General features: G+C 46.3%; 1 protein-coding gene across 2 annotated transcripts in view; it reads right to left on the bottom strand.

Annotated features, from left to right (window-relative positions):
* Nucleotides 1-12,894, bottom strand: part of ABCB1 (ATP binding cassette subfamily B member 1) — a 148,119-nt gene that overhangs the window by 106,912 nt on the left and 28,313 nt on the right. For both annotated transcript variants that reach the window (XM_068235515.1, XM_068235514.1), the window contains exon 2: nucleotides 10,346-10,452. In XM_068235515.1, the coding sequence (XP_068091616.1) occupies nucleotides 10,346-10,443 (98 nt within the window). In that variant the 5' untranslated portion in view covers nucleotides 10,444-10,452. The remainder of the gene's footprint in view (nucleotides 1-10,345; nucleotides 10,453-12,894) is intronic.

The raw sequence follows: 12,894 nt of genomic DNA, 5'->3' as shown, positions 1-12,894 counted from the left end.
TTATGTTTGATACACGGTGGCATTAGTCAATAGCCATGTCTTGTCACTTTTGAGGACCATAACCACCGTGCTGGGCTGCAATGCCATGCAACGTCTGTCTACCACCCATGCTGAGTGCTAGCATATGCCTGGCCAGTGCACAGGAGCAACTGAAAGGCGATAAATTCACCTGCCCATGGAAGAGACCGAAGCATCAAGGGGATGTCAACACTAGAGTGGAGGGAGGATTACGTATCAGGAGGAAACACCTAACATTGGGAAGAAGGTTATGGTTAAATGCCAGGAGGTGGTTGATGTTAGGAGCAGTGGCGTAGCCATGGAGCTATGGGCTCCAGTGCGAGTTTTACATGCCCCCCCCCCAGCACTCGATATGTAACACTTGATACGGCACAACAGAACCTGCCAAGGACAACTACAGTGTCAGAGGTGCAAGAAGGGGATGGAGAACAGTGTATTAATGATCACTACTATTCAAAGCATCTATAGAAGTGATTATTACCACCACAGGACCAATAAATAGCTAATACTTTGGTTGAGGACGAGCCCCATAGGGCTCCGATGTGGTTGCTACCTCTGCAACCCCTATTGCTACGCCACTGGTTAGGAGGAGGTTAGGGTTAGGTTTCACGAAGTGGTTAATGTTTGGAGGAGGTTACGGTTATGTGACAGGAAGGGAAAATATGCAAGGGAAAGATGCAATCCGCCTGCCGGCTACTGGTTTTTTTTCATGATTTGGGCTCTTTCTTTTGCTGGCTCCCACATTAACTTCTAAACGCTGCTATTTATTTATTTATTTCAGTATTTATATAGCGCCGACATAATACGCAGCGATGTACAGAGTATATTGTCTTGTCACTAACTGTCCCTCAGAGGGGCTCACAATCTATAGCAGCACATTACATTCAATGGCAGCACTGAGCCACACCCAAATGCCCAGCGCCATTTTTCCTCCTTGAGCCTAGCTATGACTGGCTTCTTCAAAATCCTGCAGCTCCCATCCACACTATGTGCAGTGCAGAGCCATACACATGGTCTCACATCGTCTCACATGAGGAAGGCTTTACGCATTGTCCTTGCAGTGACTTCACTGTATACCGGGCTGCTTTCTCTATCTGACTTCAGTTCTGCTTAGGAAATTCCTGGTTAGGAAGAGGATGAACTGTTATTGTGAGAGGCCCCACGTGAGTCCCACCCATTTCCATCGCAGCAGCCGGACGCCCTGCAGTTCAGGATACGTTTTATTTTTGATAAATCCACATCTGAAGTCCGTTAGGAAACAATGTGAGGCACAAGCCAGGCAAAGTTCCCATTTTCTCAGAAACATGCTAAAAATAAATATTTCAGTCCTTTTAAAGTGTGAAGGCAATAGCCAAGTGATCGGCCATAGCGGGGAAATCACTCCTAGTAGGCCCCAGCAGACTTTATTATAAGTAAACAAACGTTACACCTGACATTAAAGAGGAAATCCAGTGAAAATAATGTAATAAAAAATGCTTCATTTTTATAATATTTATGTATAAATGATTTTTGTTTTCCCATTGTAAAATCTCTCCTCTCCCTGATCTACATTCTGACATTTATCACATGGTGACATTTTTACTGCTGGCAGGTGATGTCAGTGGAAGGAGATGCTGCTTGCTTTTTTTTTGGCAGTTGTAAACAGCTGTTATTTCTCATAATGCAATGACGTTCACAAACAGTAAACTGCCAGCACCATGGTCCTGACATCACACTGTGGGAGGGGTTTCACCACAATATCAGCCATACAGAGCCCCCTGATGATCCGTTTGTGAAAAGGTAAAGATTTCTCATGGGAAAGGGAGTATCCGCTACACATGAAAAAGGATACTGATGCCAAAGCGAGCTATTAATGAAAGAGAGATGATACATATGGAAGAGGGGCTGCACATGAATGGGAGGGGAGCTACTGCACAAGAAAGGGGAGCCATAACATGGTGTGAGTTAAAGAGAGCTGTCCATGCTCAGAAGCCATCAAACCTGAATAAACTAGAGAGGTTTTGTAAAGAGGAATGGTCCAAAATACCTTCAACCAGAATCCAGACTCTCATTGGAACCTACAGGAAGCGTTTAGAGGCTGTAATTTCTGCAAAAGGAGGATCTACTAAATATTGATTTCCTTTCTTTTTTCTGGTGCCCAAATTTATGCACCTGCCTAATTTTGTTTAAACAATTATTGCACACTTTCTGTAAATCCAATAAACTTCATTTCACTTCTCAAATATCACTGTGTGTGTCTCCTATATGATATATTTAACTGACATTTTTTGTCGTAACAACCAACGATTTATACAGGAAAATCATGACGATTAACAAGGTTGCCCAAACTTTGGCATCCCATTGTAAAGTAATGGCTACAGCCAAATTTCTGCAGGGTGGCCCAGAGGTACTCCTACTCTACCGAGCCAAAAGTGTCTCTATATATATCTATAAATGCCATCCCTCCAGGTTCAGCAGACGCGCTGCTTATATGCATATTGGGAAATATTCTGCTTGGATTGATATCTCTTGTCTTTTGGGGCATAAATCCCATGTGGTCTGGTTTAGGCCTCTTGCACACTACATGCTTTTTCTGATTTTTCTTTTTTGTATGATCCAATTTTTGATTCCCATTAAAAACATAGTAGCATGCAGTACTTTTTTTAATCATAATAAAAAATCAGATCGTATAAAAAAAGCAGAATCGCATGTAGTGTGCAAGAGGCCTTAGTGTTGGTGTTCAGGATCCCGAATAATACCGAACACCGCACTTCAGCATCTGAGCTAGTGGACAGGGTCACGGGGAGGTCACTCACACCGCGCGTCACCTGACTCCAATGCAGGGCCGGCGCTACCATAGAGGCAAAGGGGGCAATTGCCCCAGGGCCCCAGAACTTGTAGGGGCCCCCAGTGGCTACAAGAGGAAAAAAATTCAAAAAGACCTTATAGTTTTTGAGAAAATCGATTTTAAAGTTTCAAAGGGAAAAAAAATACACATTTAAAAACCTGCAGACTTTAACGATTAATAGCAAATCCACCTTAAATGCTAGAAACCCTAAATTTGCATGATATGTTAAGGAGATCATTGGGAATAAGGGGAAAAGTAATTTTTCAAAAAGACCTTATAGTTTTTGAGAAAATCGATTTTAAAGTTTCGAAGGAAAACGGTATACTTTTAAATGCGGTAAATGTCACTTTTAGTAGCAAACCTAACGGTAGTGTAATTTTACATGCATCAAAAGAAAGAGCAATACATTTCCTGACGGGGTTTCCAGGGGCTCCATACGCAGCTGCAGCGCTTTGGCCAGGGATCGCTATACAGGCGCAATATGGCTGTATTAGGATCTCTGGCATTTTTTCCTATTTTCCCATTTTTTTTTTTATGTTTAGAGTGTGGGGATTTTTTTTTTTTTTTAAATTATGTGGGCCCCCCCCCTCCTGAAACTTTTTAACCCCTTGTCCTCCATGCAGGCTGGGGTAGCCAGAATGTGGAGCTCTGACCGATTGGGGCTTCACACCCTGACTATACCAGCTGCAAAAAAGGTCTCTTAATGCCGATTTTTGTTCCAGGGTATCTGTTGGGGGGCCCCCCAGGTTTATTTTGCCCTGGGGCCCCATTGTTGCTAAAACCGGCCATAGCTCAAATGCTTCCACCTTCCGACTTGACAGGAGTAAGCATTGGAGTCATGTGAAGGGCGATGTGTAGGCTTGCTCTCCACGGATTAATCACGAGTAACCGTAGTGGTTACTCGAGATTCAATTGAGCTCTAATTACCGCAGCTGAGCGGCTGGATGCGGCAGGGTTCATTACCCCTAATGCCGCTCGCGGCTCAGCGTTCCAATGAGGTGCAAGCGTCTATGGACACGTTGCAAGCCTCGCTATGGAGGCGGAAGTGCTCCATAGCGAGGCTTGCAACGCATCCATTCGGACACTTGCACCTCATTGAAACACTGAGCGGAGAGCGGCATTAGGGGTAATTAACCTTGCCGCATCTAGACGCTCAGCTGCGGTAATTAGAGCTAATTTGAATCACGAGTAACCACCGTAGTTACTCGTGATTTTTCGGAGGAATGGTCAGAAAATGTTCTCTCCTACATCCGCTTCTGCGAAGACGCATGCATCCCGACCAAAACCTTCAAAGTCTTCCGAAATGAAAAGCCCTGGTTCAACAGCAACCTACGACGCCTACGGAAAATCAAGGAGGTGGTGCACAAGACGGGCACCCCAGAAGAGTTCAGAGAAGCCAGAAACTCCCTGAATAGAGAACTGAAAACGGCAAAGCGGGCCTTCTCTAACAAGGTTGGCCTCACCCTTCAGTCAAACAACTCACGGGAAGTTTGGAAAGGTCTCAGGGCAGCCACGAACTTTAAGCCCCCCCCCCCCCCCCCCCTCAACATGCAATCCCCAGCTCCCAACTGGTAGAGGAACTCAGTGAGTTCTACTGCAGATTCGATCTACAACCCAAGCAGCCCGCGGCCCCAGCATCCTCCACGGCCCCAGCATCCCAGCCAGCACTGGATCCCTCGGTATCCGCGAAAAAGGATGCCCGGGGCCCCCCAGTGGCCAGTGGCACCCCCGCTCTGACCACAGTGCAAGAGGAGGATGTGCTACGACACCTCCGCAGACTTAATCCCAGGAAAGCCTCGGGCCCGGATGGGGTGTCCTCACGCTGCCTGAGAACCTGCGCAAACCAACTAGCTCCCACCCTCACCTCTCTCTACAACTGATCCCTATCAGAGGGGGGGTCCCCTCCTGCTTCAAAAGGTCCACAATCATACCAGTCCCAAAAAAACCTGGGAACATGGAGCTCAACAACTTCAGACCCGTAGCCCTGACCCCGTCATCATGAAGGTATTCGAGAGGCTGGTGCTGGCCCACCTGAAGCATTCCACCAGCACCCTCCTTGAACCACACCAGTTTGCCTACAGGGAAAACCGATCAGTTGATGATGCCATCAATGTCAGCCTAGCATACATCTCGGAACACCTCGACAGACCAGGGGCCTACGCGAGGGTTCTTTTTCCTGGACTTCAGCTCGGCCTTTAATACCATCTGTCTGGACATTCTGATTGACAACCTTGCGCATCTTGGGATAGACTCCCTCCTCTGTAGGTGGGTTAAGGACTTTCTCTCCAACAGAACTCAACGGGTCAAGCTTGGCAGTCACATCTCCAGCGAGAGAACCACTAATGTCGGTGCACCGCAAGGCTGCGTGCTGTCCCCACTCCGGTTCTCCCTGTATACCAACAAATGCACCTCGACCTCCGACTCCGTCAAAGTTATTAAATTCGCTGACGATACCACGCTTATCGGCATCATCGACAGAAACGGGGAGGACCCTTATCGAAATGAAATTGCGAGGATCTGTGATTGGTGCAAGGACAACAATCTTGTTCTAAACACGGCAAAGACAGTGGAACTGATCGTGGACTTCTGGAAACTCCCCCCTGCCCCCCTCCCTGTGTTCATCGACGGGTCTGAGGTCTCCAGAGTTCAAAGCGTACGGTTCTTAGGCACAACCCTAACAAGCGACCTCAAATGGGAGCAGAACACTACTAAAACCCAGAAGAAAGCACAGCAAAGGCTATTCTTCCTGCGCCAATTGAAGAAATTCGGCATGTCACCGGAACTGCTGACCAGCTTTTACACCTCGACCATCGAATCCATCCTCTGCTGCTCCATCATAGTCTGGTATGCCAGAGCAACTGCTAAGGACAAATACAAACTCCACAGAGTGATAAACGCAGCAGAAAAGATCATCATCACCCACCTGCCCTCACTAGATCTCCTCTACTCCACGAGGATGAAGACAAGGGCCACCAAGATCCTACTCGACCCCTCCCACCCGGGCAGACGCTACTTCGAGAGCCTTCCATTGGGACGCCGGTTCAGATCCATCCCCTCCAAAACCACTAGGCGTATGAACACCTTCTTCCCCCAAGCAGTTCACCTGCTGAACTCACTGAACTCAAGACCCCTCCCCCCCACCACCACCATCACTGGGACACTCTAGCCCCCAGGGCAACCCAAGACTCTAAATGTGTTGCTCTATACGGTTGCGTGTATGTTTTGCTTTGCCTTGATTATGTTTGCCGGGTGTTAATTGTTATATGTACCTGAACTGCCACTTGCCATGTGAACCACAAGCAATCCCGGGCCCACCAATCGGTGTGCTTGGCGACAATAAAGATGATTCTCATTCTGAATAATCCGTGGAGAACAAGCCTAGCGATGTGAACCACAACCCCACTAGCTCGGGTGCTGAAGTACGAGGTTCGGCATCATTTGGGTTTCCAAACGCCGGATGCTGAAATAAAACACCAACAGAAGCATGGATCTCTTAAATGTATCTATTAAATCTCCGATGCAGGAATTCACTCCAAGGGCCCTTTCACATTGAGGCGGTGCAGTAAATTTGCCGCACCCCACTGCAGCCTAATGAGGGGGGAGTTCCCACTCCCCACATTGCGGTACGCTGCACTGGAAGTGCCCTATCTAACGCACTTCAAAGCTTACGTTACCTCGTAGCTCCTGCGGAGATCTGTGTTGGACCGGAAGTCATGTAATTCAATGGCAACGCTCCTATTCTTAAAGAAAACCCGCCGCAGTTTTCAGCATTGCGCAAATACGTTTCCGTGCACGTCATCGATTGCCCAACAAGAAGTAAGCATCACTTCCTGTTTGGACGGATGCCAGAAGGGGATTACCGCTTACTAACATGGTAATCCCCAAAGGCCTGTTTTTGGCCAAATTACAGTGTGAAGCCGGCCTAAGGGTAAGAATTTTAGTTTAGTTTATTTATTTGTAAACCATTGCTTAACCACTTGAGGACCACAGTATTTTCGCCCCTTAAGGACCAGAGCCTTTTTTTCCATTCAGACCACTGCAGCTTTCACGGTTTATTGCTCGATCATACAACCTACCACCTAAATGAATTTTACCTCCTTTTCTTGTCACTAATACAGCTTTCTTTTGGTGCTATTTGATTGCTGCTGCGAGTTTTACTTTTTATTATATTCATCAAAAAAGACATGAATTTTGTCAACAAAATGACTTTTTTAACTTTCTGTGCTGACATTTTTCAAATAAAGTTAAATTTCCTATACATTTGAGCACGAAAGTTATTCTGCTACATGTCTTTGATAAAAAAAAAAAAAACATTCAGTGTATATTTATTGGATTGGGTAAAAGATATAGCGTTTACAAACTATGGTGCCAAAAGTGAATTGTCCCATTTTGAAGCATCTCTGCCTTTTCTAACCACCTGACATGTTTCATGAGGTGCTAAAATTCCAGGATAGTATAAATACCCCCCAAATGACCCCATTTTGGAAAGAAGACATCCCAAAGTATTCAGTGAGAGGCATGGTGAGTTCATAGAAGATTTTATTTTTTGTCACAAGTTAGCGGAAAATGACACTTTGTGACAAAAAAAAAAAAGTTTCCATTTCTTCTAACTTGTGACAAAAAAAAAATGAAATCTGCCACGGACTCACTATGCTCCTCTCTGAATACCTTGAAGTGTCTACTTTCCAAAATGGGGTCATTTGTGGGGTGTGTTCACTGTCCTGGCATTTTGGGGGGTGCCTAATTGTAAGCATCCCTGTAAAGCCTAAAGATGCTCATTGGACTTTGGGCCCCTTAGCGCAGTTAGGCTGCAAAAAAGTGCTACACATGTGGTATTGCCGTACTCAGAAGAAGTAGTATAATGTGGTTTGGGGTGTATTTTTACACATACCCATGCTGGGTGGGAGAAATATCTCCGTAAATGACAATTTTTTATTTTTTTTTACACACAATTGTCTATTTACAGAGATATTTCTCCCACTCAGCATGGGTATGTGTAAAAATACACCACAAAACACATTATACTACTTCTCCTGAGTACGGCGATACCACATGTGTGGCACTTTTTTGCACTCTAACCGCACTAAGGGGCCCAAAGTCCAATGAGTACCTTTAGGATTTCACAGGTCATTTTGCGACATTTGGTTTCAAGACTACTCCTCACGGTTTAGGGCCCCTAAAATGTCAGGGCAGTATAGGAACCCCACAAATGACCCCATTTTAGAAAGAAGACACCCCAAGGTATTCCATTAGGAGTATGGTGAGTTCATAGAAGATTTTTTTTTTGTCACAATTTAGCGGAAATTGATTTTAATTGTGTTTTTTCACAAAGTGTCATTTTCCGCTAACTTGTGACAAAAAATAAAATATTCTATGAACTCACCATACTCCTAACGGAATACCTTGGGGTGTCTTCTTTCTAAAATGAGGTCATTTGTGGGGTTCCTATACTGCCGTGTGGGGCGGGTGATTGGGTGCCCGCAAGGGGCAGATTAGGGTCTATTCTGATGGGTAACAGTGACAGGTGGTGATAGGGGGTAATTGATGGGTAATTAGTGGGTGTTTAGAGGAGAGAACCGATGTAAACACTGCACTTGGGAGGTGATCAGATTGCCCGCAAGGGGCAGGTTAGGGGCTGATTGATGGGTGGCAGTGACAGGGGTGATTGATGGGTGGCAGTGACAGGGGGTGATTGATGGGTGGCAGTGACAGGGGGTGATTGAAAGGTGATTGATAGGTGATTGACAGGTGATCCGTGGGTTATTACAGGGAAGAACAGATGTAAATAATGCACTGGCGAATTGATAAGCGGGGGTCTGAGGGCAATCTGAGCATGTGGGCAGGTGATTGGGTGCCCGCAAGGGGCAAATTAGGGTCTAATCTGATGGGTAACAGTGACAGGTGGTGATAGGGGGTGATTGATGGGTAATTAGTGGGTGTTTAGGGTAGATGTAAACACTGCACTTGGGAGGTGATCTGACGTCGGATCTGCGGGCGATCTATTGGTGTGCGTGGGTGATCAGATTGCCCGCAAGGGGCAGGTTAGGGGCTGATTGATGGGTGGCAGTGACAGGGGGTGATTGATGGGTGGCAGTGACAGGGGGTGATTGACAGGTGATTGACAGGTGATCAGTGGGTTATTACAGGAAAGAACAGATGTAAATAATGCACTGGCGAATTGATAAGGGGGGGTCTGAGGGCAATCTGAGCATGTGGGCGGGTGATTGGGTGCCCGCAAGGGGCAGATTAGGGTCTAACTCAGACAGGAAGTGACTACAGTGTGACCCTTACTGATAAGAAATTCCAACTATAAAACACTTTCCTAACAGAAAATGGCTTCTGAGAGCAAGAAAGAGGTAAAAAGGGTAATTTCTTATCAATGAGGGTCACACTGTAGTCACTTCCTGTCTGAGTCAGGACTGAGTCAGCCACTTACATACCTGATATTTAACTCTTTCAGGCAGAGAAAGAAAAAAAAGAAACACAGCATAATTATTTGTGTACTAGGCACTGTACATACACATGTCTATCTCATCATGTCACATGTCAGTTCGGTTATCCTTTAAGCCGTCCCTTGAGCAGCAGCCGCTCAGGGCCTGGGCCTTTGTGACCTTTCTAGAAATCTGGCCCTGAACACTGCAGTACATAATATTCTGGCTTGCAGCTTTAGCACATGTTTTGGTTTATAAAAATCTTCCCCAGAATTTTTATAAGGTGAATGTTTGCTAATCATTTTTATTCCATTTTATTAACTTTCCAGATCATTGTGATTTGTACCATCCAGCGAGGGCCAGCAGACAAACAGCACACAAGACCCTGACGAAGGCACAATGCCGAAACTCGAGTCGGGTAGTGAGGCTGCAGATTTTTTTATGTGCAAATAAACAAGCTCTTATCTAGTAAGTGATAACCCCCTGCGTGGCTTCTTTAAGCGCACAGTGTACACTATTTCTGCTCATTTTCCCTCAACCAGGAAGTGCTGCTGTTTGCCTTCACTGCTACTGGGATTGGAGCCACTGGTGGAGTGCAGAGAAGCCAGGAACAGGAAGTCTGGGTATCAGCTGACCAGGAGATCACGTGGTCAGTTTCCATCCACGCTGAGCAGAGCACCAGCTTGTCCCTGGATATCGGGATTACAGCAAGATTTATGCACAGAAAGAGGTACCATCCACCACACACACGGCTGGAAGAGGTACTGTATTGCTCCTTATGCTCACTATATCGGCTGACCTGTCTTGTTGAGACATCACTGCACCTGCAGGAATAGCCATCCACTGTCCATTAGTGCGCTTAGGTACATTGTTGCTTTTATTTTTTACTTTTGGGGCTTGGGACTCGCCTCCACCTTGTAGCTGCACACCACTCTTTGATTTTGCGCTGTGTCTCATTGCTCCAGCACACAAGACACAGACAAGCACCACTAGTGGTGAGAAGATCCAAACTCAGAAAATCTCAGCAACATTCGAAGCCTAGAAAGCAATAACAATCTTTAATAGTCACCCTGAGTTGCCGGGGTCTTCAACGGTCACAGTGACATCCCCGTTAACTTGATTCTTCCCCTCCATGTCGCTGGCTCCCACTTTTGGTTTACTGGTCATGATGGAATTCTGTTAAGACAATAAAAGTTGGCACAAAGTCAAAAAAAAATTATACTGGCAGTAAAGAAATGTTGGCCATCAACAGATGAAGAGGGTTACAAACCGGAGTCTAACGCCGCTCTTCTCTGGGCTGGATAGGCTCGTACATGTAATTGACCTGCCCAGATGGAATGCAACTATACATATGAGGCAGGACATCTGAAGTGAGAGACATATGGAGGCTGACATATTTATTTCCCTTTAAAGGATACCACAACTGACATGTGGCATAATGAGATAGACATGGGTATGTACAGTGCCTAGCACACAAATAACTATGCTGTGTTCCTTTTTTTCTTTCTCTGCCTGAAAGAGGTAAATATCAGGTATGTAAGTGGCTGACTCAGTCCTGACTCAGACAGGAAGTGACTACAGTGTGACCTTCACTGATAAGAAATTCCAACTATAAAACACTTTCCTAGAAGAAAATGGCTTCTGAGAGCAAGAAAGAGATAAAAAAGGGGGAAATTCTTATCAGTGAGGGTCACACTGTAGTCACTTCCTGTCTGAGTCAGGACTGAGTCAGCCACTTACATACCTGATATTTACCTCTTTCAGGCAGAGAAAGAAAAAAAGGAACACAGCATAGTTATCTGTGTGCTAGGCACTGTACATACACATGTCTATCTCATTATGCCACATGTCAGTTGTGGTATCCTTTAAATAGTACCAGTTACCTGGCATCCTGCTGAACTTTCATGCATCATTAGTGTCTGGATCACACACCTGAAACAAACAGGCAGTAAATGCAGTCAGACTTAAGTCAGAAACACTTTTGGCTCCATTCACTAAAGGGTGCTTAGTGTTAGCATGGCAGTGAAAAGCCGCTTTGCATATGCAAACTACTTAGCACCCAAGTTTGCACGTGCAAAGCCTTAAAGGGATACTGTAAGGGGGTCCTGGGAAAATGAGTTGAACTTACCCAGGGCTTCTAACGGTCCCCCGCAGACATCCTGTGCCCGTGCAGCCACTCCCCAATGCTCCGGCCCCGTCTCCCGTTCACTTCTGGAATTTCAAACTTTAAAGTCTGAAAACCACTGCGCCTGCGTTGCCGTGTCCTCGATCCCGCTGATGTCACCAGGAGCGTACTAAGGCCGAGTATGTTCTGTGTCTGCGCAGTACGCTCCTGGTGACATCAGCGGGAACAAGGACACAGCAATGCAGGCACAGTGGTTTTCAGACTTTAAAGTCTGAAATTCTAGAAGTGAACTGGAGGCGGGGCCGGAGCATCGGTGAGTGGCTGCACGGGCACAGGATGTCTGCGGGGGACCATTAGAAGCCCCGGGTAAGTTCAACTCATTTTCCCCCGACCCCCTACAGTATCCCTTTAACACTTGAGTTAGCACATGCAAAGCCTTTACACGTGATAACTGAGTTATCATGCTTTAGTGAATCAAGCCCATGTTAATGTTAAGGGGCCCATACACCTAACGATTTTCCCGCTGATATACAGCAGATTCGATCACTGTGATCGAATCTGCTGTGAAATCGCTGCGCAAACGCAAACAATTGATTTCCGTCCGAAATCAATCGTTCCCGTCGACTCCCGTCGAGCCGTCTGTGTGGAAGATTTTGCTCGATCGCCGGCGGGTCGGAAGTGCGTCGATAGCGGCGTTCGAATGCCCGTCAATCGACGCAATACAGCGGCAATACAATTACCTGCTCCGGCCGGCGCGAGTCCTGTCGGTCACCGCTGTCTCTTCTCCGCTGGGCTCCAGGGCTGCAGCTTCACTGAACTTCCTGTCCCAGCAGGAAGTTTAAATAGTAGAGCGCCCTCTACTGTTTAAACTTCCCCGGACAGAAAGAAGTGAAGCCTGCCGGTCCGGAACCCAGCGGAGAAGAGACAGCGGTGACGGGGGGACTCACGCCGGCTGGAGCAGGTAATGTATGCGGGGGGGGGGGGGGAGGCGGCAGCACCACCACCACAGATTGTGATCGGTTTCATGCTGAAATCGACAATCCGTTTGCAGTAAAGGCAGCCATACGATCCCTCTCTGATCAGAGAGTGATCTATCAGTTGGTTGAATCTTATGGCAAATCGACCAGTTTATGGCCACCTTAACCACCATTCATAATTACATTAACATACTCTATTTTACTGTGTGGGCGAAGCTTCATTGATTTCAAGGCTTCAACTACTTGGCACCCTAGTTTGCACATGCAAAGCTTTTAGGCGTGATAACTGAGTTATCACGCTTTTGTGAATCAAGCCCTTGATCTGCATGCTTGTTCAGGGGCTATGGCTGAAAGTATTAGAGGCAGAGGATCAGCAGGGCTGCCAGGCAACTGGTATTGCTTAAAAGGAAATAAATATGGCCTATATCACTCTCACTTCAGTTGTCCTTAAATTGATGGAGTGTAATGTGCACTGTCCCTTAGAAAAAGCTTACAGCTCTCACAAAGCAAAGTAGT

Source organism: Hyperolius riggenbachi, chromosome 5 (genome assembly GCF_040937935.1).
Source record: "Hyperolius riggenbachi isolate aHypRig1 chromosome 5, aHypRig1.pri, whole genome shotgun sequence".
Classification (NCBI taxonomy): domain Eukaryota; kingdom Metazoa; phylum Chordata; class Amphibia; order Anura; family Hyperoliidae; genus Hyperolius; species Hyperolius riggenbachi.
This window is presented reverse-complemented; position numbering and strand designations above follow the sequence as displayed.